General features: G+C 41.0%; 1 protein-coding gene across 1 annotated transcript in view; it reads left to right on the plus strand.

Moving 5' to 3' along the window:
* The window catches only part of SERGEF (secretion regulating guanine nucleotide exchange factor), a 155,568-nt gene that overhangs the window by 74,729 nt on the left and 53,267 nt on the right, over positions 1-27,572 (plus strand). The window contains 1 exon segment of the mRNA XM_068944904.1: positions 17,402-17,438. Within this exon segment, the coding sequence (XP_068801005.1) occupies positions 17,402-17,438 (37 nt within the window).

Genomic DNA, 27,572 nt, shown 5'->3' on the forward strand with positions numbered 1-27,572 from the left:
TCTTGCTTACTAAGACTGAGCCACGCTGCGAATCGAAGGGAAGCTTGGCGTCTCGGTGCAGCGCAGTGCCTCTGTCGCTCTGCAGCGATGATGCAGGACGTGCTGCAGCGGCAGGCGGCAAACGCAGAGCGGATCCTACTGATCCCTCTGCGGAGGCAGAGCTGCCCGTTAGCTGTGGCACTGGAGGAACAGTGATGAGCAGTGGAGGAAGACGGACAGGCCAAAATCCCCTCCTGCAATTTTACCTGGAAAAGGTCATCTCGTCTTTGCTCAACCTCTACTCCATGAAGCAGACAGTGATGTGCGCACTCGTGCCCTGGGCTGGCTGGGCTTTAGTAACAGATGGCTGAGCGGGGACTGCCATTGCAGCATTAAACAGGCCGGAGTGACAGATAATTTAATTGATGTGTAAGCAGGAAAACATTTTTTGCAACTGATCTAAAACGCATTTGGCTGATGAAATGAATTTCATTCATTCACAGGTTTGGCATACCCTTTCCACCTTTGCACCTTCTTGCTATGGAGACCTGCAGATGTAGTAGGTTCATAAGCCCCTCTCACCAGCTAATGAACACTTCCTTCTTCATAAGCGACCTGGAAGGAGCTGTGTGCCTCAGCTGGATGTGGGCGTTCACCTTCCCTGGTCTCTGGAGTTCACCGGGGCTTAGAAATTCGTTATGAATCAAGAAAGCCTCAGCTTTTGCTGCTGGCTAGTGGGTTAATACTGCTGAGTCCTCGCATAAGGCTATGTATATTTTTATCTGTAGGTTATCCGAGCGAGGCACGAAGGTGATGTGAGGAGATGCAAGCGACGAGCCAAACAATGATGCTGTGCTTGGACAGCAGCTGGATGGGAGCCAGGGAAATAATTTTAATGCACTGCCTAGCTCCTCCATTTTTCCCTCTCTGAAAGAATCTTTTGTTATCCAAGTATATTTTTAGTGATTTTTTTCTTTTTTAAAACTGGTCAACATTTCATGTTTGTGTTGAATGCTTTGTTCTTTTAGTTTTCAAGGGAGTGATGGCTGTAGAGATGGAAACAATTTTCTTAATTGCTGAGGCTGAGGGGAACGTTATTACCCTTCACGCTGACCTGAAAGAACCTTTTTTCTTCAGGCAGCCTTGTGAACAGTTTAGCCTTTGATATTTCTTGTCCCCCTTTTAGTAGAGAGGAAGCCTGTGTTGAAAAGCATGTGGAAATTTTCCTTTAAAAATGATTTTAAGAAGCATAGCTTGTGTACTCTGTAGCTGATGGTTGTATACTGAAGTCATGCTTTTTAAAGGTGCAGCATAATTCAGTGCCTGTTACTATTTCTGTTTGCTTTAAAGTTAGCAGTGCCCCCTGTATTCAGGAAGCTCCAGAATAGATGCTTAAACTTCTAAGTACGGGCTTATGTATTTTCCTAATGATAAATTTGGGGATATGATATGCTAAGTATTCCCCTCTGTATGGGTAAGTTAGCAGTTGTAATTGCTTTCTCCTGCATGTGAGGTTGTTAGCCTTTAGTAAGGAATTGACAGAGGAAAAAATGGAGAAAAAAAATGTAGATGAAGTTTGAAAAAGGCATCATAGTTTTCCAAGGTAGAAGGGAAAGAGAGTCACTTAGCACTCCCCTTTACTTTCAGTCCTAGATGCTTTTCAGTTATAGAAGATCTCCTCCCCCTTACAGACTGTAAAGTAATATCAGCCAGGAAAACCTGCAGGATGTTTTACTGCCTTGCTTTTGCTTATAAGTGATCTCAGACACATATGCACACATTCCTTGTCCCTATCTTTTTTCCCTGTTACAGCTTAGCTTAGTGCTGCTTTTGCTAAAAGCCTGCAGTACTCACCAAGGTATGGTGTAAATGTCCTTTGTGCCCAAATGTCTGTGGGCACACGCCAAAAGAAAAGGCAGTAGGAGACAACAGAGATGAAAGGTAAGAAGGAATGGAAAAATCAAAAATAGTCCAGGAAAAGAAGAAAATGTATAAATGTGCCTTAAGTGATTTAAAGGTTGTTTTGTCTTTGTGGCATTTGCAGTTGCTTTGGGCACAAGTAATGGGAAGAATTCAGCAATGAATGCATGTCCAGAGCTTGCCTGCATGTATGCCGAGTGATACTTAAAAGTTACAGAATGTTTTAACCCTCTGAGCTAGAAAATGGGTTACTTCTATCTCAGGCAGTAATCTTGTAAAAAAATATTCATTTGAGAAACTGGAAAAAAAGCGGGATTGAGGCTTTCCTGTAGTTACAACACGTGCATGCTATATGCAAAGATGACAAAGGTGCAATGTTAGAAGTCAGATTTGATGCAAACAAAAATGGGTGTACTAAAATGTAATAGGAATTTATTCACAGGTAAAATGCCTTTTCTTTGATAATGTAACATTCAAAATAAGAATAAGGTATTTCATCCAAATGTTTTTCAGGGTGTGTGGTTCTATAGGAACTGTGACTAGCCCAGCTCTTTCTTACCTAGTAAGTACTACAGTATTTTAGTACTAGGTTGGAAAGGCAAGTTGTTCACAGCTGCCGTTGCAGGGTTCATTTGGCCAGTTGATTAGGAATGAAGTGATATTGTGCAAGTCAGATATTTCTGTGGTGAAACAGAAGATAATGTTCTGGTATATTGAAATAGCTGGAAAGTTGGATTTTCTTTTTTCACTCCCGAAGTGCAGTGGTCATGTGGGTTTGCAGTCATCAGGAAGGACATTGCTTCAGTTCCCAGTGTCATTTGAAAGTGTAACAGCAGGGCAGCCGCGCCATATAGATGTCACTTCTCTGAAGGAGAAATAGCTTGTGTATAGAACGGATAGCGGAGAGGCCAGACAACGCGGTAGAGTTTGAGCCCGCGTGGGTAGTGGAGGTTGAGGCGAAGATGCCCTCGAGCTAGTGGTCCGCATCCAGGAATGGGACGTTGACCAGAGAGAGTGCTCTCGCAAGTCAGGCTGGCAAAACTGCTCACTTGGACTGTTGGCAAACCCTGGCACTCGCAGTATTTGCCAACGCTTAAACGTCATGCCTGAAGGTATGAGTATGGACACTGCACCTTGTTCACAGGTTGCTTGAGTGGTAGTTTTCAGTCTTTCCCACATGATGACCCTTATTACGAGAGTAAAGCACTTGTGAAGTCTCTGGCCTGAGAATTCAAGGCGGATGAGGTGGTTTTAGCTGTCATACAGGCACACCTCGGTTTTACTGGGTCTGAGAATATCTGGAAAGAGGTTGAGTTATTCTTGGTTTTAGCTATGCTGTTTGTGTAATTTTAAGCTAAATGAGTTCAACAGATTTCTAAAAGGTACTGAAACGGGGAGAAACACTACCTCTCCACTTCTATCTAAAGAACAAAACCATTTTGAATTCCAAGTGCATGAGAGGGGTGTGTGTGTTGTAATTAGTGGTGAAGTCTGGAGAGCTGCTGACTTTAATTTATCCTGCAATATTGTTCGTATGTTGCAAAAATGGAGCTAGTTTAATAACATGTTAAATCTCTGTACTTCAGAGTTCCCATGATTTCGTATTCCATCGAGTGGCATAGACTATGAGATCACATTAAGCTGGAACTTTAAAACCCCGCATTATTTAAGGAACACTTTATAAATTAAAAAGGAAAACAAATTTTGAAAAGGGATTTCCGATCAATGCATTTCACAGTGGCTTTCTGGATGTATTAAGTAAAGAACGTTCTTATCTGTAGGAGTCATTTTCAAGGGCTGACTTTTTTTTAGTGAGTGTCCATAGCCCTGCTCATAAAATGTTATTTGAGAGATTATCTTGTCTGTCTTTATTTCTCTGTGCTACTATGTCTCAGAGAGACCCTGTGAGAACTAAAGCGAAAACGTGATCCAACAGGAGTAGGATGGGAGTTAATGCAGGAAGTCACCAGTAGTATCTCTGCCCTCTGCCTCTTGTTGAGGTTAACTAACTTGTTTGTAGGCTGAGGTGTGCATCAAAGAACCTACTCTCCCTTAGGTCACAGTGCAACAAAATGTTTCAGTATTAAACCTTAGGGGGAGAAGTTGCATGACTGGAGTGTCAGCATCTCTGACTATAATTTCTTTACGAAGAGTCAAGTAGACACACAGGAGTGGAAGGGGTACTTTATGTTAAAAACTGCTTTACCAGTTTCTCGACAGTTAACAGGGTGGAAATAAGAAGCCTTGTATCCTTAAGGGGTGTCCAGTGGGAGGAGGGGGAAAACCTAAAAGAAAATATAAAATAAGGCCCTGACCGCATCCTGTCACGAACCACCATATCGTAGGATGGCCAGCTCCCTTTAATAAGGATAGGAAAAGACTCGCAATATTGTAGATGCGTTTGCTCTGATGCCAGATACAGGAGACTACACGCTGTCAGTACTAAAACGTCTTGAGTTTATCTACTGGCACGCATCAAACCCTGGCAAGGCAAGTTTTACGCTAGTAATAATTTCTATTCTGCATTTGGGGAAAAGGTGCAAATACCATACAGAGATATGATCCCCTTCCCTGCACCAGCATTTACTAACCCTCTAAAAGCAGAATTTTAAAATTGTCCGGGCTGGAACATCTCCATGTGAGAGTGTTAACGGAGTTGGCCGAAGTGCTCTCTAGGTTGTTGATGTTTCAGAACATCAAGGAAGTTTCAGAAGACCGGATGAAAGGCGATGCCCTGCCAATATTTTAAAAGGTTGAATAAGATGACTCAAGTAATTATAGCCCTGTCAGCCTGATATTTGCTTGGCCAAAATAATGGCATAGCTGACATGGATTTTCTTCAATAAAGATTTAAAGGATAATAATGTAGTTGCTTGCAGTCAGTATGTGGCTATGGAAAATGGATCTTGTCAAACTAATGCTATACCTATTGTTTTACGCGATGAAAGTTGTGATTGATAAATGTGTTAATGTCAAACGCTGATTTTAACATACTTAGATTTCTGTCAGGCATTTAACTAGACTGTATATAACATTTTGATTAGGAAATATTAAAAGGATACAAAATAAAGATGGCATGCGTTAAAAGAATTAAAAAGCTATTACTGAATGGCTTTGAAAGGTTCCTCAAATATCACTGTAAATAGAAGTCTTTATCAAGCGTGTGTTTCTAGTGGAGTCACAAGTATAAATTAATCTGAACTGTTTAGTTACTTCAGGAGGGCAGACGCTAGCCAGATCAGTGGTGGCACATGTAAGGTCATACAGATAGGAGCAAGAATTGCGGGTCACCGTAACTGGAGGAGGGTTTCTCCTCCCCGCAGGAGCGGCGCTGAAAGATGTGGGGTCTGGGGTGGGTGTCAGCTGAGCGCGAGCTAGAGGTGTTATGCTGTGGCTCAAAAGGGTTAATTCCATTCCTGGGTGTCTGAACAAAAGAGTACTTGGAAGGGAGGTGTGCTCAGCGCTAGCTTCTGCTGTTGTGTTGTGTCCAGTATGGGATTGATTTGAACAATTCAAGAATAGCATGAAGAAATAGCTTGAAACCTGTGAAAAATATGAAAACACTGAGGAAAAAATTGCCTTGGAAAGACAAGGACTACCTTAATTTCTACTCATAAGTAACTAAAGGAGGAATGGATACGAGGGGCTGTTCTTTTAAGGCAGAAAAATGGGACTAAATGAGAAGTAGAAGACAAATAAAGGAAGCTTATACTTGCAGTGAGGATAACTAGCCCCTGAAATAGGTTGTAAATCAAAATATCAAATATAAAAAACTGTTTTCTAGGTGAGCAAGTTTTCTTCATATTAGAAAGCAAGAAGATCTGCAGCTCTCATCTCCAGTGGAGGATGTGTTGGTAGATTTTTCAGTTGATCAGCGTTTCCTGCACATTGCAGTAAGATCACTGGTATGTCTAGTGTGCAAGGCAAATCAGCAAATCAGCCGTTGTCCTTGGTTTGGCAATGGAGGTTGTCTTACTATGTCTTTAGCTCTGCTTTTAAAAAAAAATTAACACAGCTATGCACGCCATGACCAATAACATTGTATTGGTTGCTTCTTCCACTCCATACTGTTCCTCTTTTGGGAACAGTGCTGGTTTAGCCTGTCCTAGCAGCGCGATACACCAGCTGAGCAGAATCTCTTCAGTCCTAAGAGCGTGAAAGGAGTTCGTGTGAGTTAGGCATGGCAGAATTAGGTGCTAGGCAGAGTTGTGGTGAGTTGAACTGAGGCCTTGTTCCTGGAATAGTGAAGAGTCCCTTTGCTTATGTTGGGTAGCTAGGACTTTCTGTAGGGCTTTGTTTTGTTTTGTTTTTTGAAATATTAGTGTACTGTTACTAATGTCTCTGCTGTTTCGAGGGATAAATGATCTGGTTGTTGGCAGGATCGGGCTCTTTTTGTCGCATGCTTCTATTCTTGTTAGGCCGAGATATTTGGTCTCTCCTTTTATGGATGCTTCTCCTTTTTTTCCTTTTTATCATTGACAGGATGTATCGGAATGACACTATATCAGGGTAAAGCTATAAAATAATTGGACTAGATGAAAAAAGGACAATATCATCTTTCTCTCTAAACCATCCTATTGTCTTTTTGACTTGCTCTTGTCTGTTGAACAGCTATCTCTGGTGAGCGGTCCACAGTGATGCAGAATACTTCTCCTGAGAGGTTCCAACTAATTTAGAATCTCTCTGTATACATGAACAGTTTAAATGATCTTTTTGGTATCTAGAAAGATCTATTATGGTGTACCTGCCCACACTAAATTTTATCTGTCTTGGTCATGCCCATTTATCGAAATTTATTAGCTCCTTATGGAGCTTTGATTCACTCATAGCACTGCTTAATTTCAAACTCTCTGAATGAGTTCATGCTGCAGAACCTCCACTATCTGTCCTACTTTTCTTGTAGGCTGTTTTTTTAATATCTGTGTGATATCCTTTACACAGATAGTATGAGGGACTCCACTGGATTGAAAGTATAACCCCTCCTCCAAAAGAAACAAATGAGGATTACCATGTTTTAAATTATGCGTATTTGTAGACAATGTGCGAGTGGATGTGTTCAATGAAAGCTTTAAAATTAGTTTTATGAAAGCTATTTTTTAGTCTATACATAGATCTGTGTGTGGTGGTATTTGGAAATTAAAGGGGGAAAATAATTATTAGGCATAAATTTATTTCCCTGCAGTGTAGCCCATCCATAACTGTAATGGAAAGACTGGAATAAGATTGTGAGCAGTAATTCACAAATAAATACATTTACGAGGGTTCATGCCAATCTGGCGTTGTCATATGGTTATGCTATAATAGGATTATTATTTTTTTTTTTAAGGTGAATTTCACATGGACTTAGTCTCTGCTTAAATTTGTAAGAACTTGTTGCTTTATGAATTCTGTTAGCATTCCACAAAGAACAACAGCATTTACTGTACTCTGACTTTACCAAAATGCCTTTTTTGGCTTTGAATTCTGCTGTCATTACACAGTGCTTGGGATAATTGGGGTTCGTGTTTCTCAGACTGCTGGTGTGTTGTTTAATTTAGTTTAAGAACAGGTTATCTCCTGTTTGTTAGGTTGTAGCGGAAAGCCCCTGCTTGCTGGAGCAGGCTCATTGGAACAAGTGTGTTCTCAGTTTCTTACGGTTCCAAGGCTGAAGGTCTGTACTGGAGCTGGCCGGAGCCTTTTTGCTTGTAGCTGTTGAATTGTTGAGTATACCTCATCTGTTGGCTTCTTAATCAAGAAAGTACTTACTTCTGAGAAATAAAGACCTGGTTTTGGGCATACGTAGGCATCCAAAGACTGGGCTCTGAGTTCTTAGCCCTTCTTTGGCATCAGATGTTGCAGATGATTGATACTGGAAGATATCTATCCTCAGTAATGGAGATTACTGATTGATTGCATGAGGTTTTGGGGAGGATTTTGTTGTTGTTGTTGTTTCCTGTAAGCATTGATCACAGCATGTATAAGGAAATTCTGTGGATAAGTTGTTATGAATGTAGTTGGTCTTGTTAAACCTTTTTCCACAATTAGCCTTGAATGTCATTATAGTGATTATATCGTTTATTCTATTCTTTCAAACTGCCAAAATCTGGTGGCTGTATCTAGAAACAGGTCCTAAGAAAAATTGTCTACTAACGTCAATTAAAAGACTAGCCAATACCTCCTTTGGCTTGTGAGGTGGGACACGCCTCTGAATTTACTCTGTCCCTGCAACATTTTGGTCACCTGGCAGGTCTGGGAACTGCTGAAGCTGTGGGGGCTGCCTTGTTCCCAGAGAAAACAAGAGAGGGAATGGTCATTTGAAACTGGTGCACAAGTGCAGGTGCAAAGCAATCATGCCTCAAAGACAGCAAAGACTGAAATAGAGCATAAGGGGTGGCAAGAGATGTGCAAGAGATGGTCAGTGCATATAGAAATATCTTGTAATTAGACAGCTGCTAGAGCAAAATAAGCAGTGGCATGGACGTGTGTGTTTTTTTTTTACAGCGCAACCCAGCAGATACAGATGACCGTGAACAGATGGGGGTCTGTTGGTGGACTGCCTGGGCAGGCTGGGGTCGACCAGCTGCGCTGCTTTTTCTGGGGCTGGAAAATGCATATGCGTCCTGACCTCCCTCCAGTGGAGCAGCAGCAAGGGTTTGTGACCTTTTTTGCTTGAGACTACAGTCGGAATATACTCTATCAGAAAGTTGTCCATTAGCTTGAGAAACGGCTTTAGGACAAAAGTAGGCAGTAAAAGAAAAAAGGTTCAAGCTGGAACTTGACAGACTTTATGATAATTCAGCTTTTTAATAAATTTGCCTTTCTATCAGCTGTGTAGAATCACTTCAGATATGCTTTTTTTTTCCTAATTCTCCCTTTGTGACTTGTGTTACTGTTCAGTCTTTATTATCTGAATCATTACAAAGAGTATCCTTATTTACCCAGAAGAGCTTTTCTATTTGTTTTTGCATTGGAATCTTAGCAAGATTACATTTTATTTATTTCCGGTAAATTTGCTGCAGAGAGCTAGTCTGTTAAGTGTTGCAAAAACAGAGAACCCAACCTTCAAGGGTGGACAGAGTTACATGACACCCTGAAGGCATAAAGCACTGTTTATTTGGAGAGGTAAAGGACTGGATGGTCGGCAGAATTCATGGCTTGATGTGCTTATACAAGGCTAACCCTTGTGGAAGCTGCATGCCCGCAGCTTTGCTGGAATGTAAATGAACCAAGAAAATTCTCTCCTCAAGTTGAGTTAGCTGGTGTATGAAACATTTAATGTTTTCCCCATGATGTTTATTTTCACATATTTTAGGGAGAGTTCCTACTCTGCTTTTTGACTCACAAATTAAGTCAGTGATAACATTTTCCAATTGTTTTGAAGTGTGAGTGTGTGGTGGGGGGGGAGGAGGAGAGAGGAGAGACAGTGAGAGCTGTACTGAAAATGAGGCGAAGATTTGCATTTGAGAACATCTGATGGTGGTTATAAATGTATTTCTCAAAGGCACTGGGTCCAGTGAAGTGCACTTCAAATGAAACTGCACATCAGTGGTTCTGTACTTCCAGTGACCTGCTCATTTCTTTCCAAGGGCATTAGATGTTTTGGAGATTTTATTCTTTTTGTTCTCTTCAGGGACAGTGTATTTGAATGTGGCCAGTTTATGCAAACAGCAAGGCTCTCTGAGGTCAACAGGACTAAGTAGCAGAAGGAAAGGTCAGTCTAGTTGTGCAGGACAGCTTCCTTGAATGTTTAGCAATTTCCCTGGGTATCAGTCCCCCCACATCCTAGTGCTGGGTGCTGAAAAACCGAGGCATTGAACAAACCATAAGGAATTTGGATTTACCGCTGGAGGAAGTAAAAAGCCTCAACGCTTTAAGAGTAGGATTCCTTAATGACACTGTGACAATATACTCCTGATGATGCTGCTTGGTGCTTTGGATTGAATTTCTAATGAAGGCTATGGTAGGTGAAAAGCATGTAAGAAAGAAAGTACTGTAAGGAGGTTCCAAAAATCACATGCTAGGTGGCAAAAGGTTAGAGTCACAAAGCTAGACCTCACGCTGATGGGGACGGTTCTGTCTGGGTAGCATGGTTGGACAGGGCTAATCAAGTGACAGCGTCTGTCTTGAGGAAGCACGGCCCAACCAGAGCTGTGCTAGCAGCACTTATCTCTGTTAAGAGGATCTTTTAGGGACAGTGTCTGCCCATTCTGTAAGATACCCAAACAAGTCAATTCTTTGAGGGTATAAGCTTTATTTAAAAAAGGAAAAGCCATTTTTCCTTTCAGTGTTATGGAAGTGCAAAGTATTTGTGGTACTGTGTAACCTGCAGGCTGTGTGCTGAGTTCTCTGCTTTTTTTTTTTTATATATAGAAGTTTTGGAGTGATATTGCACTCCCCCAACTGGTGTTCCTGCAAGCAAAGTGCCCACAATATGTACTTTTGACTAATCTGTAATTCTCTCTAGCACTGCTGAAATATTCCAGAGTTTATTCCAAATAGATTAAAAATAAGACTGTTTTGCCACAAGAAGCAAACTAGTTCTAGAGCCCAAAGCAGGCTCGAATGCATTGTAAGGAATGTGTCTTTGTCTCCCTCATTTAAATTAGGAGAGAGGAGTGTAGAGACCGTAAAGAGTTGGGAAGCAATTGCATGGACGAATCAAAATCATTTTGGAAAAAAATGAAGAAGAAATTCCCTTATGTAGAGCTGTGTGTCTGCTGAAGGCCTTAGTCCCCTAGTTCATGTTTGGATGTTGGTACAGATGTCTGTAATGTTAGTGAGGGTTGTGCCCTTGTGGGGATATGTGCTGCTCAGAAATAAGTCTGGGAATATGTATGTGTTAACAGCCAAGGCTGATGTGACTGACAATTTCTTTACCAGTCAGAAGTGATATTTTAGACTTAGTTCACACAAGGAAGTGAAGACTGTGTGAGGATCTTGTTATCAGAAATAAATTGGCATTGAGTGACCGTGATTTAATTGTGGTTTGTCCTTTCATCAATGTTAAAGTCTATCAATTTGTTACTCAGATCTTGATTGCGAAAAGGGAAATTTTGACCAACTAGAGGAAGCTTATTGCGACTGAGGGATATGAAAGCGAAGGAGCTTTTTCCTGAATTAAAGATACAAAGGCTTTCCGAACCCTGTAAAGGGACTAACTGGAGAATCTTCAGGGGATGGAGAAGAGCCAGCTGACCCTGATGACTTGAAGATTTATATCACACCTGTCTTGGCTACATTCCTGTCAGTCCTTTGAACCTAATTCTGCTGGTGTTTGTCTTGAGATCTCAATAACATTTATATTATCCTGCTGCCTGCAGATGATCACATTTTTCTGTTAATGGGCATGGATCTTACTTTTTCTTGACATCTCAATTAATCCCTCCTCAGTTGGAAAGAGATGGGTTTTTTGTTTCAGAGTTTTTCAGGAAGACCATGCTTGCCTTGAAAGTAGATTTGGGGATATGCTTCAGTTGGCATGATGTGAACCTGCTGTGGAAATGCTGCCCACTTTATCAATAATTAGAATTTTTTTCCCTCCTTCTATTTTCATCCACTGTGCCTGATCTCTTTACTGATAACTTTACACAGTGCTTCTTACCTAATATTAAAACCCAGCATTATTTTGCTTTAGCTTTACAACTGCATGCATCTCTGGCCAGCACTTGAGGCTCAAGCTGCATCCAGACTGAATTGGAGAATTGTGCAACCACAATCTCCTATGCAGCCAGGGTATGTTCCCTGAAGTGTGATGCGTAGCGAGTCAGTGGACGGCGTATACCAGTTTCTCCTGTATGACTTAATGTCACAGAGAGAGGGGGTGTGTACAGGAACTTGAGAAACGTGTGCAACTTGTAGGGTGGAAGATGTAGAGGTGAGACCTTGGGGAAGGTCAGCTGGAAGACGTGCTGAGACGATTTGCAGAGCAGGTACTGAATGGTTGGAAGTGGGATTCAAGCAGTGGATGGAGAAGCAATGGAAATGCTGCACTAGGAAAAGCATGTTGCATACTCCACACATGAGACTGTTGTGACCAGTTTTGGGTGGGGAGGGCATAGGGCACGGATCTGAAGGCTGTGAAGAACTATGGGTCAAAACCTCTGTTGGGAAAGCTTACTGCATCCTGCACCTGTTGGAGCTGGGGGAGAGGAACTAATGCTCCCCCCCCCCCCCAAAGGGGGGAAAAAAAAAAAAAAAAGATCCACTTTTGTGGCAGATAAGCTTTTGGTCAGGTTTGCCTGGGAGAGAAATGTTTTCTTGCAGACCGTCAGTTTAAATTTAGTTGTGAATTCTCTCCTTGCAGTGGAAAATACAAGGTGGGGGGGAACCAGAACTCTCTAAATAGAAGATTAGATTGGCAGAAAATGAAGAGTGTTGAGCTATAAGCTATTGGGCCTCTCGCTTTTCCACTGATGCAGCTAACAGTTAGGAACAGATTTAATGCACCGTTCCTGGTGGTGAGGTTGTACTGGTTTGCTGCTGAAGTGTTGCATTAAACTGCGCTTAGTCTTGTGCTAGGCAAGGAATGTGACTAGGTTAGCAAGCTGCTTCCGTATCACTCAGGAGTCAAATGATCCAGAAGAGGAACACGGAGTTGCTAGTGATGGATCATTGGAAGCAAGACAGCTTTGCTAATTAGATTCCTTTTATTTTATTTTATTTTTTCACATCAGTAGAATTCTGCATACAAATGTAGTTGGGCAGTGTGTGTCAAGCAGTACAAATCATTGTTACAATACATTCATCAAGGGCATGAAAGAACAGCACGGGGAGAGAAGGATGCCAGTGTATTACGTAAGCTTTGATCTGCAGCCTCTCAGTCGCCTCGTCTCCTTCCCTTACGACTTCTGATCCCGGAAGCGCTTGCCTGCTTCTGGCCTTGACAGTTTTCTTGCAGTGGATTTTGTCAAAAGACATGGAATGCCGTGGCAGAAGGCGAGTATAAAATCCTAGATGAAAGGACTTATGTGTGCACCCTTTTAATGTTTTTCTCCTCTTGCCCCCTCAACCCAGAGCTATGCTTTTATGCAACTAAATGCTAGAAATGGTAGAAATTCACTAGAAAGTAAATGCAGCTCCTTAAACATCATGTCTTCATTCAGCCTTAGAAGCCTTTTTTCATGTGTCGTGCTCTTCTCTCTGAGGGGAAGTGATGGAAGCCTCTGTATCCTTGAATATTTCCGAGAAATAATTGAACTGTAGGGAATAAACCCACAGTGGCAGAGCAGTGAACCAAAAATAGATAGTGTGGAACTCCTTTTGTACCTGTAGATGAGTACTGTGATGTTTAGTTGCTTGTGAATTTTCGTTCTGCTGTCCCCTTGTGAGGTCCAGCTCCTTTTCCTTCTTGCTTGCAACCCATATACTGTTTCTTTGCCTCTTCTGCAGCACTAGCCTGGCTTGGCCTGCAGTTCTGACCCCATCTTTGCCCAGCGCATCCTCAGGCTGATCCCTGGGAGTATAGAAAGAAAAAGAATGGTCTTGTGGTCAAGATGCTAGCTTGAAACTTGCAGTTTAATGCCCTTCTCCAGACTTCTTGTTTTACAGTGCTCAGACGTCCCTTAGGGACAGGTTGGCAAAGGGTATTTTGACTGTTAATTACCTATTGAAATCAATGGGAGGTTGTATGTCTAAACATCCACATAAATTTTAATTCCTTAAACGTTTGTTTCCTATCTATGCAGAGAAGGGAACGATTCCTGCTTACCTCATAGGGCTGTTGTGAAGACAAATACGTTTTACAGACTGTGGGGTATTCTGATTCTGGGGTGACTGAGGGAGCGAAAGGAGGGATGTATCTTTAAGCAAGATCTCCCTATCCCAGATGTAAGAAGGAACTCTCTATTTACCCTTACTTTGCCCTGAACCTTCTTCCCTGATACCATTTCCTTGAGTTGATAGCCCTCTCTTCCTAATAAACGTGCATGTTTTTATATATGCACATGTTGTCATATATGTGGTGTGTGTATATATGTATAAAAATGCATATATATTTATATTGGCAAAGATATTCTAGTCTTAAAAATGAAATACCTATTCCATATTTTGTATAATCCACTGCTTTTGCATTCCATCATTTAATTTTGGTTAGGGGTAAGTCACAGGTGTATATCTACATGCTGCAGAAAGTGATGTTGGTATTTTTGCCCGGTGTTGGTTTTCACTGTATTAAGGTCTCGCCTCACCAGCCGTGTAACTTATGCTCTGACTGTGATCAATAAAATGCCCGACATTTGGTTGACTCTCAATGCGTTTGTTAATCTGGATGGATAGATCTGAACTGCGACCATTGCTAGGTAGAAAACAGCTTGCTGATGCTTAATGAAGGCAAGAAACGATTTGTTTATGATTGAAAGGGCATGGATAATGAGGTAAGTTGTGAGGAACATGGTCGCCAAGCTTTCTTTTCCTGCCATTTATTTACAGGCATTTCTAAAGTGATTTGAGACCTTTGGTATGGACAGTATCCTCACACAACTTTTTTTTCTCTAATAGCCCTCTAAGCAGAGGAGAAATGTTAGTATGAATTGTGTGTGTAGGGGGTTGTGTTGCTTACTTTCATGGAATACTTCACTCACTAGTAGTGATTCTAGCTACTGATTTGTCTTTAAGATTAAAATAGAATGTAAAAAATTACCCAATTAGAAAGCATTATTGTATGTTTGTAACTGTAAGTTTCCTTGAATGTTTTTATCTCTCCGCTAGGAGCATGCAGATGTCTGCTGGAATTTAATTTCTCTGCAGCATAATGGGGGTGGGGACAGAAGCCAAGTAGCCAGAAAATTATGGTTGCTGCAGTAAATACCAGGCTTCTATTAGTGACCTGTACTGACTGCAGAGCTTGCTATATCTAATATAAGCATAAAACATCTGTTCAGCAATGCCTTTCTCTGGCTGGCCCCTAGTTGTACTGACAAACTATGCATTTTTGGGTAATTGTTTCCTATTGCAGGTGGTCACGAAACATTTTACGGGGGGGGGGGAGGGGAGAGAGAAAAAAGGATGCACTCACAAAGCAGCAGCAACCTTGACTGTGCTCTGTGGTGTGGTACCTTCTGAGCCCTGCAGGAAGCCTGCAGGTGGACAGATAGTCTCCATCCATGTCTCTCACTGCAGGCTAAGGCCAATGTTTTGAAAGCTGACCTCAGAGTCCTTTAGGGTTTTTGCAGGGGGAATAGATGGGGATGTGCCAGTGAAGTCCAGTCTGCGTTGTCAGGAGGAGACACCCTGTGATAAGGCAGAAGCTGTGAACACCATTTTCTTTTCACCTGAATCATGGTGAAGCCCTCTTTGGAGCATGGCACTGTTGCTGGCACGTGGCTTGTGCTGTCCCTGCTCCGTGCTGTCAAAGGTGAATCCAGGGCACGGCCTTCAGCCGCCTGGGATTTAGCTTGACTTCAGTCATTGCTGGCTAAGCTGGCATTTCGACTGAGGTGCTTTTGCCAGCTGAAAGGGATGCAAGTAGCACTCTTGTAATTTATGGTTGGCTATGGGTTACCCCATCAGGCTATGGAGCTGCAGCCAGCGCATCTGCCCAATGTGTTGGCTGCGAGTGGCTGTCCAGGTGCGGGTCCCCGGAGCTGGCGAGCGTGCGTAATGCAGCTGACTGGGGTCTGCCTGTGGCCAGGGCTCTTTGTGGCAGACTTGCTCACAACCTGGAGAGCTGGCTAGTGGGAGGCTGGGCACGGTGAGCAGGAAGAGCTGTAGGAGCTGAGTGCAAAGCCCTTAGTGGTCACCAGCTCTCTTCATGTGGTTTGCAGGCTATGTAGCTGCTGCTGTTAGGTATAGGAAGGAAACAGTTCTTTGTCAAGAATTTTTTTTACATTCTAAACAGTACTGTGAGTACGAGCCAGCCTGAGCAATTCTTTTGTACTGATGCTTTTGAAGCTGTGCCTGTGTTCAGCGTGTTTCCTAGGGGAGTAGCTGAGATAGGATTATTCACACCTCAGATAAAATTTATTATTTATTTTATTAGCAGCAGCTTCTGTATTGCCCATTTTCAGCACATAGTGAAGATGCAGAATTTGCTTTTTGCTGAAGGGCCTGCCTTCAAGTGTGTTTCCATGTGCGGATCTTGTTTCCATGGCATCAACCTTTAAGCTGGAGAAGCATTGGTGGGGAGCATTAGCCAGTGAAAAGGCATTGGGAGGCAGCCCTGCTCCCGCGTAGGGCTCTGACGTGTGATGAGGATAATGATATGGAATATGGTGATGACATGCATTTTATCAGTTGGGATTTAAAGCTTTGCTTGGCTGCGGTACTGCAGAACAGATGACTTGCTGCTGCCCCACTAGTGCTCTTGTAAAGCCATTGCTTTTTCTGCTTCTTCGTCTTGATTTTTTTTTTTTCCCTGAGGATGAGACCACCCCAAAATGTGCTGCAACTTGAATTGTTCTTGCCCCGTTTTCCCAAATGCTTTAATTTCTTTGCTGAGCACCTTCACCCCTAAAGAGAGTCTGTTTCATCTTCCTTGTCACTGTATTACGATGGCATTGACCAAATGTTTTCCTGTCACGGTTGTGGTGCAGTTACGCACAGAGAAGTGCTGGTTGTAGTGTTTATTCATGGTGCAATGGCTAAAGCTAGTCTGTGTTCCATTCATGGGTATCTGTCTCCAGTAGATGCTTCGGCACAGCGAGCTGAGTGCAAGGACTGATTTTTCTGACTTCTAGGTTATCCAGACACTGAGGTGATCATAATAGCTTTTCTGGCCTTAAAAGGTATGAAGTCATGCACACACAAAAGTATATATAATTTTGAAGGTATATTCTTCTATTTTCTATCACTGAACATATACTTCTAAGAAGTAGAAGCTGTTACTAATGAGGCTGGAGGAAAATGCTTACTTTTTTTCCTTCTTTTCAGCTTTTACAAACTAAAACAACCTGCTGCTACTGAAAGAGTTCAGTTCTGTGGTATTTTTCCTCCCTTCTAGACAAATAGCCTAAAAAAGGGTATTATCGCTTAACGTTTATCATGCTGGTGAGTCTATATATGTCAGTGCAGCTCTAGAAGGATGGTCGCAAAAACAGGATAGATGAAAGAAATGGAGATCTTTACAGCCTGTTTGCCTCCCAGTCATCTCTGTGTGGCCCTGATCTTGTAAAGGCTTAACCTGGGTTTACTCTCTCCACACGGATAGTCTTGCTGGTTCCAGCGGGTGTTGCCAAGGATGTGAAATTTTTGCAGAATTATTGCCTGCTTTGCTACTGAGGATTGAAATGTCAGTGGTGACTCGTTTTTGAAAATGAAATGCCTGCTCATTGATAAAACAAGCAATTATTCCCCCTCCCCTGGCTAAGCTCCTAAGTGAGATTACTAATAAAATTTCCTTTAAAAGTGAGAGCGCTTCAAGCTTGATTGCTTCCTCCCCACCCTCTCCCCCCCCCCCCCCCCCCCCCCCCAAAATCCTACAAACTGTAGTTATTTGTTTCAGGTAAAATTTCTAATTTCCTGTGGAAATTGTGGTTATCTTCCCACTGGTAAGCAGATTCTCTTTCATTCATTCATGTTTCTTTTTCAGATTGCATGTGGCTCAGAGCATAATCTGGCAGTAGTTGGTAAGTAGCTTAATTTTTATATCAAATACCATCAGAACTTTTTCTTTTCCATTTGTAAGTAGCTCAAGATGAAAGGGAAACGTACACCATAAACATACTGAGTGATTAAGGATGTTGTGCAGAGCAGCTGAAAGGAGGAGCATGACATATGGGTGTTGAGGAAAGAAACACCAAAATCTGTAATATAAATGAGGATGATGAGAAGAAATGACCTTGCTGATCGCAAGGAGTTGATGGATATAAGAGCAGAACACTTTCAGGGAGTGCTACAGCATGTTTTAGAACAGCACCATCACAACAGTTCAGGCTGCAGATGCAGAGTAACATCTAAGTTTGAAGCTGGTCAAAAGTGTCTTTGTTTTACATAGAAATATTCAATGAAGAAATCCTGGGTTTCTTGGTTGCAGTTAGGAAAAATCTTCAAAATGTCAATTAATGCTAGTTAGGTTCTTTAGTACGATGCAGCTGTTGTAATAATGACGAAATTGGCGGGAAGCTAATGCCAGCGCACTAGAGTGTGTGTGCAATCCCCAGGAGCAATCAGAGGCTTGGTTTCCGTTAGCTTTGTGACTCATGGTCATAGTTGAAGTTGCTGATACATGATCGCTATTACTTATAATTTTACATGTTTAAGAACATTTTTAACTGTAGATTTTCAGATGCTTTATAAAGGAGGTCAGCATAATTATCCCCCTTAACAGGTAGGGTAAGAGACAGAGAAAGGATCTCTCTGTTGGAAGTTAATCGATGAGTCAGTAGCGGAGCTGGAAATGAAACCAAGCTCCTCTGTGTTTCAGTCCAGCACTCCATCATCCACTTTGGCATCGTTGATTGCCTTGACTGATGTTTTGAGATGTTAAGTGATTTCCTTGATTTTTCTTGAGTGCATTATGACAGGTCTGAGGAAACCAGCTATTTGGTATGCAACCTGTATTTCATGTCCTGACTTTTGAAGACATACTTATTTTACTCCAGTGTCTAATTAGTTTCATTACCTGTCCACAGAGGGGCTTTTCATATATGTTGTATATGATTTTCTAATTATCCTTGTAGAATTAAACCTTGTAGTGAACTTGTCAAACTTCAGCTTAATTTGTATGACTGGCTCTAAGAAGAGTTTTTTCCTTTTTCTGCCAGCTTGTTCAGTGTCACATGCCGGTATTATTGGCAGGCTGGTGCTTCTGAATGTCGACTGAAGAGCAATTTGGAGAATTACATTGTGTTTCTTGCTGAATTGATAAAGTAAAAGTGTACTGCTAGCAAATTTATCCAATGTGAACGGAAGCAAAGCATCTAGTTTCTCCTTGTGTCCTTTTAAGGCTTCTGCCTTTTAGACAAAAATCTCAGGGAAAAATAGGAGAGAGAAATTCTGTAAGTTGCAGTAAACAGATAACATGGGGTATGCAAAGAATTGCATATGCCTGTCTAAGCCTTGTGCTGCTCTCATTGAGTTCAATGGGAAATTTGTCAGTGCTGAAAGCTAGTTATTTTTATTTTGAAGTACAAGAGAAGTGATTTACTTTTTTTTTGACCCTAAGGAGCTATGATAGTTTTTATTGCTGAACTGAATTTTTACTTGTACTTCTTAAAAGGTTGCTTTCTTAGAACACTTTTGGAAAGACTTACGATTACTTGTCACTCTTAGTTCAAGGCTGCCAACGTTTTATTCATTAAAGATATCACACTGATTTGAGTAAATATGTCAGCTGGATTGTACAATTTTCTAATAACTTATCATTCAAACAGTGTTTATTTAGGATAACTATATAATCAGTTTCTTTCTTAATTGGTAAATGCTTAAGTGGTTGGTTTTTTTTAAATGGAAATAACTCTGAAGTTTGATGTGAAAGGTAAACTGAAAAGCAAGCCTTTGGCATTAGAATATTCAAGTAACTATTTCTGGTTGTGTGCACAGATGTGTACTTTTTTGCATCTTCTTTTAAATGGAAATATTTTTAAGATAGATGAGCTGTATTTATGATTTATTCCACAATTGATGAAGTTTGTTCCAATCATCTTGCTGATGAAGTGAAGTGTCTGATTTATAAGACTTGTTAGCAGCTAATTTTTTTCATTATATTCTCTATGTAGTCTGCATCCATTTGTATGGTTCAATCTTTTGGTTCTGTTTTATAAAGTGTTATGCTTTGTTGTGATGTTTTCCACTTCCCTGCATGTATAAGGGGTTTTCTTTTCTAGGTTACCATCCTATAGTGGTCCAGATACATGTAGACTATGCTTTTGGTAGAAAATTTTGCTGCATTAGTCTTTGTTTCCACTGAAGTCAGTGCAAAACTTTGTTGTTGTCTTCAGTGGGGATAAACTAGAAGAAGTTCAGCTTTCATTTGATCATGAGGTTACCATTATGAAGGATAAGGTGTGGGATGTCTCCAAATATGCACACATTTCTAAACTTAATGAGCTAAAAAGAAATAGTATCTTAAAAACGATAAATATCTTCAGTTCTAACTTTTAGTAAAAACACACTTTTGGTTTGGAGGTTGTCTTGTGATGCTAACTTCAACATTTACAAGTATTTTAATTTTTTCATATTTGTGTGACCTTCTACTTGAAAAGCAAAAACCCTGCCTATTACAGCAAAATCTTGCACTTTTCACTGCAATCAAAGATTAGTCATCATGGCAGTCAGTCTTTTTTGATTGAAAAAAATGGATAGTTATTTAATAAATGTTGGATGGTATCTCACATCTGCAAAACGTTCTCTTCTAGCCCTGAAAACAATATACAGATTTATTTAACACAACAAAAAGTTGGCCTTTCAATGTCGATATGATAGCTGCGTTGTGTAGCACTGAAGTTCATAACCGTGAAACTATGAGAGAATCTTTGAATGATCCAAATACACAATGAGACTAAATCATAATTTTTTTTAGAGAATAATTATCCTTTAAGAGAATACTTTGTATTCCATGTCGCTCATACAATGCTACAACCGAAGCAATGGGGTGATGTTACCTATGCTAATGTGGAGTTGCTGTACAATATATGGATGTCTTCACTGCCCTGTAACCACAGGGCAGAGCACAGAATGCCTCCTAGAGACCCAAGATGCAGATCTCTTAGTAAGTGGTGCTGACGTTTTTCTGAAACTTTATTCTGTCCTCTTTGAAGCAGTAACCAGTGGAGTCATTACAAGGATGACACTTCTATGTTTTGGCTCCCAAAAATCTTAAAACAATGCCCTCTTTTGTCTTCCCTTTTGTTGTTTTCTCATCTGTAGAGCCTAATAGAAATCCTTTAAAAGGAAGGGAAGATATTTGAAGATTCATAGGGAAAAGTGCTTGTTTTTAAAAATGTGACTCTAAAAGCTTATTAGCCTCAATTTCCTGACACGCTTCTTAAATGTGATGCTTCGGCTTGTGTAGTCAGGCTCTGAATCCAGGTATTGCAGCGGCTAAGCAGCAGGGTCCTGACGGCGGTGGCGTGCTGCAGCATGGCTGTGTTAGTGGTGCAGGCTCCTTAGGGAGGCAGTGGCGGTAAGGTAGTGAGGCATCTCCGAAGATCTCTCAAGCTTCTTTGGAGGCTGAAGATGACTCCGTTGACTGCCTCACAGAAGCACTGTGCAAGACCTGTGAATGCTCCCGCGTGGTATTCTGTGTGAATGCCATTGAAATGGGAGGATTTGCTATCGCAAACATATGTTTGTTAATGGAGCGATCCCAGAATCCCGTCTTTGACTGCGGATGCAAAAGGCCATCCCTCTTGCGGTGGTTCCTGAGTTCCCAGTCAAACCCTATGGAGCTGAGTTGCTGAGTGTGAGGAAAGGATGTTGCCTGTTCAAAGACAAAAGGGGTTTGTGGTGTTTTTTTGTTTTTTTTGGTTTTTTTTGAAAATCCATCTTTAAGCAGTCTTCAAAGGGGAGTTTGGGTCCCCTTCACTGTTTGTTTGTTTGTAAACAGTTATTTCTTACTTGTAGTGTGTGTGTTTGCTGTAGTGTAATGGCTGATACCAAGTCTAATCAGTGATTTTCTGCTAACCTTGTAGAAGAGGGCAACATGTTAAAAAAAAAAAAAAAAAAAAAAGTTAGTTAAAAAAAAAAAAGCCCCAAACCTGGCCACCTGCCCAGAAGCACTTTTTGCATGCAGAAGTGGCATATGCAGAAACAATTCCCTGTCTGATCAGCCCCATTTCAATGTGTTCAATGCAACTGTATTTTCATACAACACTTTTAAAATCAGTTTTCAACTTTCCAATAAATAATAGGGCCCTTTGGAGAAGGATTGAATTTGTTTCCCCGAGTGTTTTTGTTTGTTTGTAGTTTAGGATAACTGTGTGATTTGTTTCAAGATTGTGTGCTTATCTGTGGATTAGATTCAAACACTGCTGTAAATACTGTGACACGGGCATTCCTGTCCCTCTGATGCTGCAAATCATCCAGCTGTAGAAGAAACAGTAGCACTAAGTTTAATGGCAGAATAGTCTTTCAAGGAAACTAGTAAAAACATCCCTCCACTCAAAAGGCAAGTGGTACTTCAAATTCGCTTGAGTTACCTGTGCAATAGCTTTAGAGGAGCAGTACATAAGTAAGTAACGCATGATCCGTTTAGGTTTTTATGCTGGAAGAACTTAGCAATTATGCACTGGAACATAATGGTGATCCAAAAGGGGGGGGGGGGGAAGCAGCTGGTGTGATACGCATCCTGAGGTGCTGGTATTGCTAATGGCACCCGGAGAGAGCACTTTGGGTCCATGCTGTCTAGAGAGGAAGCTGAAGGGTTTCTGCGCTCCTAATTAATGAGGTCAGTATCTTCTAGGGAAGTTCTGTGATTCCAATGAAATTACTGTAAAAAGCATCAGTTGAGGGGGTACTGTAACAGATTCTGAAAGGCATATTTCTATGGCAGAGTGAGCACCAATCGGGAAAGAGACTGCGCTGTCTGACAGGCAGATCTCTGTGTTATGCTGACAGCGTTATTTAGGTGTTCACAGCCGCCCTGCGAAGCGGCAGATGTAGTCATGTGTCTGACATTCAGTCCTGGGGGACTCAGCAGTCTGTCGGCAAGAGAAAATCAGAAATTCTCTCTCTTGTTTTTCATACTGCGGGAGCATTTGGAGGAATCTCCCGCGTACGCAGCGGAGGGCACTGGTGTTCAGCATGGAGCCCCAGCCTGCTGGCCTATTACTTTATTTATTATGCATGAAAACTCCCAGTGCAGCCAGGGTCACTACTGTAAAGGCTTCCTGGCAGAGCAGCGTGGAGTCATGTTGCAGCATGCTGTCTCTTTGCACTGCAGTGCTAATCGCATTCACTGCTTATTAAAGGGCACCTGGCAGGACTTTGAGTAACCATCGCTGTTGCTGTTTCCATGGGGGTTATATGTTGGCCTTCTAAATTTGCTATCTGGCAAAGCCATTTGTATGTTATTTAGCTCTTAATGTGACTTTGACCATTAAAAAGCTCTTGAAAATATAAACTTCTTTGGTTATATTCATTGTAAAAAGCAGCCTTTCTCATATCATTAACTGAGCATCTGCCTGCGTCCTTATGAGTGCTTTCTGCATATCTAGATATAAATCTGACGTCACAGTTTTGCTGCCGTGTTTAGATTCAATGAGGCTTAACAGTACAGTTCAAATGGCTTTTGCCTCGTGTTGCGTTTCCATAGAATATTTCAGTGCTCCAGGGAAACTAATTGTTTCCCTGGTAGAATAGATGCTCAAAATGAATTTGAAATGTTTGATTGCTGTTTTCAGCAAGTTACACTCTCGTTGCCTGATCCTCTGATCTCTTTGAGCCCCTTCTCCAAGGGTTTATGGAAAGCTGACCTGCCAGCTCTTTTATCAGTTTGTGGGTGTACAGAGATGAGGAGAGATATGTGGAAACACTGGCCTGAGCATTTGGAAAAGGCCTCTGATAGGGTGAAAAAATTTCTCTATCAGCCAAATTGCCTGAAGTCAGTGGATACAGCCAGTACATATAAAGAATGGAGGCTACTTTACTGTGAAAAGCTGAATAGATCTTCAAGATAAAAATGGGATCATAATGAGCACACTAGAAAAACTCTAGAGTTGAGGGTAAGATCAGGCTGTGCTGCGTTTTCTATTGACTGAGATGAAGTCTGGATTTTACAGCCCCCTTCTGTTCCAGACTTTATCACGGTACTGCTGCACGGTCTTGGACGAGTTGATTCTGCAGGATGCTTTGTTCATCTCCCTTTTTTCTAAGTATGGCTTGTCAATTTAGATTGTGAAATCTTTGGAATAAAAGCTGCCTCTTACTGTGTTATAGCATTGCCTGGCATAATGGGACCTGAATTTTTTTTTAATGCTGCAATATAACTGATAATAGTTGCAATCATTTTCCTTCCCCTCGTAGAAGCAATTTTAAAATATAATTAAATTTGGTGCATGTGTGTCTCTGTCTTAATTTATATAATTTAACATATAAACAGGTAATGTTTGTAATGAGATGTGGTGCTCATCATGCTATTTACAGTGTCGCTTCCTGTAGTAACCAGATACAGAACTGCTTGGGCTCTGAAACCATTGTACTTTTCTGTATGAAAAGCCATATATTTTTCTGTGTAATTTTTATTTGTATTTTATGTATCACCATGTTGCCAGCCTCATAGTTTGTCGCGAGTTGAGCCCTTGTTGCACTAACTGTTGCTACGATTCCTGTGAGACACCACATCACATCCACAGGGATAATTCTGTGGTACCACAAACCCAGCAAAAGATTGGTAAGAGGCAGGCGTGCAATATTAACCTCTGGTGGCAGTTAAAACCATCAATTATGACGCAGCAGTTAGAAGAGAGAATTATCACGGGAGGCTAGGAAACAGCTGGGAAATGCTACCAGGCAAGAACTACATTGAAGCAGAGTGAGCAGAGAGCGCTTTCTTGCAGGTATCAGTGAGTAGGAAGAGACGGTCCACCTGGTTTTTAGAAAATTATGGAGGATCTAAAGACTCTTGAGAGTAGGAGCTGCAGTACAGATACATGCAGTGCTTTGTCAGTCAGAGGATGGATACTGAGTATTTAGAAAGCAGTTTAGATTTGTTTACTCATAGGCTGTAAATGGAGCAATTACTTTAAAGTAGAAGAAAAATACATCCAATATATCTAAGGTATATTTATCTTAATTTTCAAGAAAGCGAACAAGAGTAACAAAAATATTCTTTCTCACCATAAAATTTTTTTTAGCTATAAAATGGTATAGAGGAAAGAGAAATGACTAGCTTCAGGGAGTTACCTAGAGCATGTAGGAGAGAATCACTGAAGTAAAAGCACAAGGACATCTGAAAGCACCATAAATTAAGGCTTCAGTACTATACCATTGGGCAACACATAACTAAACGCAAGTGATAATTCTGGGTTCTGTATGTGACAACATCAGCACTTAAACTTGGGAATGTTGTCTTAAGTAGAAATGTTGTAATTTAAGTCATGGGTTGACAGGAGGTGGGGAGTATATTTAGAAAGCTAGAGTGAGGAGAGTGCCTACTGTGCTGTGGGATTTGGGGCCCCTCGGGAGTGAATATATGGCTGTACAACCTTGGGTTGTGTATACCCGCTACGCAGCTCCTGTACAGAGCGCTAAGTAGTAGTTTATCCCTCAGCGCACAAATGAACATACCTGCCCTCGCTCAGAGTTAGTTATCTGCTACAAGTAAGTAATCTCTGAAGCTTTTTTCCTTCAGATTTTTTGTGGCTTATTAACCGCACTCCTCTTTAGGTAAATACTTTAGGTAAATTTCTGTTTATTAAATAAAAACAGCAGAAGTAGCAATCTTTTTTTTATTGTTTTACTTTTCAGATTGGCTTGACTGACTTGAGGTTTTCTGCAAATGCACATTTTGAATTTGTATTTGTTGTCCAGTTTTAGGATTTTACAATGTTCTTTGGTCTTGTTCTCAAGCTGTACTTTTTGTCATTAAGATGAGAAAGATCTTTTAAAAACTGAAGCTGAAGGCTGAGATGCTAACAGTGACATAGATCTGAGAGATGATGCTATAAAGATACATATGAAATATTTTGAGGCTGTTGATAAAATAGGGAATGGTGATGGTATGACTGGCACAGTACGCGTGTCCCTTGCATGGTTTACCAAGCAGGTTGTAACTGCACAGGACCTGAAAGCATATGTCAGAGCAAACTTTTTGAAGCTGAGGTGGATGGGGAATTGTTCCTCTAACCTTCCAAGGCAAGGACAGGACAGATCCTTCTTCTTTCCACGCTTTAGGAATTAGGACATCGAACTTAAAGGTACTGGAAACTGCAGTGGAGAAAATCCAGCAGAATTAGCTGGCAAGCAAGATTGCTTTACTTAAAGCAGCTATTCAAGCTTGCAAGCCTAGAGCAAGTTTTCAGGGAAAAACAAAGCATTTTTATTAAAACCCATCAGCTTTAGAGAAGCAAGTATCAAAAATGATTAAGATGGAAAGGTCAAACCAGAGATGAGAAGTTGGCCTATTTGTATGTTTAAAAAAAAATAAAGCTTTTGAGACTTTTTCTTATGCTTTTTGCGGAGTCTCTGAGGTGGAAGAGGGACTTTTGTTCTTTCTGAGAAGTGTTTGCCTTATTTTATTTATAAGCTGTTGGGCTGTATGAGCAGTGAGAGAGTCAGAAGGATTGAAAGCTATGCTGAATGGGGCTTTCAGGGACATTTAACACAACACGTTTAACATTTCTTGTGGAGCAGTGAGAGGGGTTGATATGTTCATGCTAATCAAGTAAATCAAACAGGAATCAGGTCAAGTGTGTTAGAGTTGTTTATAGTACAACTTCAAACATAGCTGTGGTTAGCAGGAAGCTGAATGAAGTGAGAGACTACTGCTACATATAAAGTTCTTCGTGCCCATCACTCTTTGAGGAGCAAAATGCATGTATTACATACGGATTTGGTTATGATAAATCTAAACTTGTTAAAGATGGTAGCAGATGATCTAAAACCTGTCAGTGTTCTTATTTAAAAAAAAAAATAAAATTGTAACGAATAAAAAATAGTGTTGAGTCCTTTTTGACAGATTTCCAGAAGAGAGAGCAGCTTTTTCCCTAGCTTCGTAAGTGTTCTGGCCTAGATACTCCTCCCCTCTACAAATCTAATGGAATAATTACGTTGAGAAGATAATCTATGATGTATTGATTCTGGCTTAAATATTGCTTGTATATGTTATAGCACTGATTTGCTAAATTAAATGTTTTCTAGGAAGACCTTCATGTGATGCCAGGAATTCATGTTATACTTTTAGTTTGCTTCTCTTTCCCCTTAGCACAGATTTAACATTTTGCTTATCTCTGCTCTGTAGCCTTGTATTGGAACAAACTGCTAGACTACTATGAAGTGATTTTGACGGGAAACACTAGCCCAAGGCAATTGGTGGAAGAGGTAAAACTGCCAAATCAGCTGATAAAGATGATATGAAAGCAGATGTTAAATTCTGCTGTTATACATACGTAATACATGCTGTTTGGTTTTTTTTTTTTTTTTTTTTTTCCCCACTTGTGCTGCTCCTTGAGTGTGAGGTTGTGCCCAGGGAGCCTGGGAAACATATTTGCTCCTTTGTACACCATTTTTTTTGAAATGCCTTCAGCTGGCTTACGTGATGCTGTTCCACAGTGAAACTTCCAATGCTTGTATCAGCTGAAGGTGACCTCCGATGTGCTTTATGCCCCTCCCTTTGGGCCTTCCAGACCTGGGTTCCTCTTGGAAACTTTGCGAAATATACAGATTCTCAAGGTTTTGATGCTGTGTGACCTGCAGTGCAGACTTAAAAATCTATGCGCTGTTCTCACATCTCTTCTTATTCACCTTGTAAAAGAGAATCGGACTGTTCTGTATCCTCCAGAGAGTAGCACTGCCAATGAGGCAGTCTGTAATGCAAGACACAGTCCTTTGCTGATGAAGGAAGGACATGCATGGGTAGAAAATTTCACTTTCTATAATAGGGTGGTTTTTCTCAGTAAGGGGGAATTACTGTCCTTCGGGAGTTTTGAATCGGAAGGATTTTCTGAACCTCATGGGCTTCCCACTTCGGATTTTTCATTGTGGATGGTGCTCTGAATTGTAACTTAACTAACCATGGGGGAAAAACCGCTATTAAGATGCGTCATTTGTCATCTCCCTTTCCCTTCCTCGAGGTATTTTGTGAATTTTCTAAATTTTTTTTG

This window comes from Struthio camelus, chromosome 5 (genome assembly GCF_040807025.1).
Source record: "Struthio camelus isolate bStrCam1 chromosome 5, bStrCam1.hap1, whole genome shotgun sequence".
In the NCBI taxonomy this organism is placed as follows: domain Eukaryota; kingdom Metazoa; phylum Chordata; class Aves; order Struthioniformes; family Struthionidae; genus Struthio; species Struthio camelus.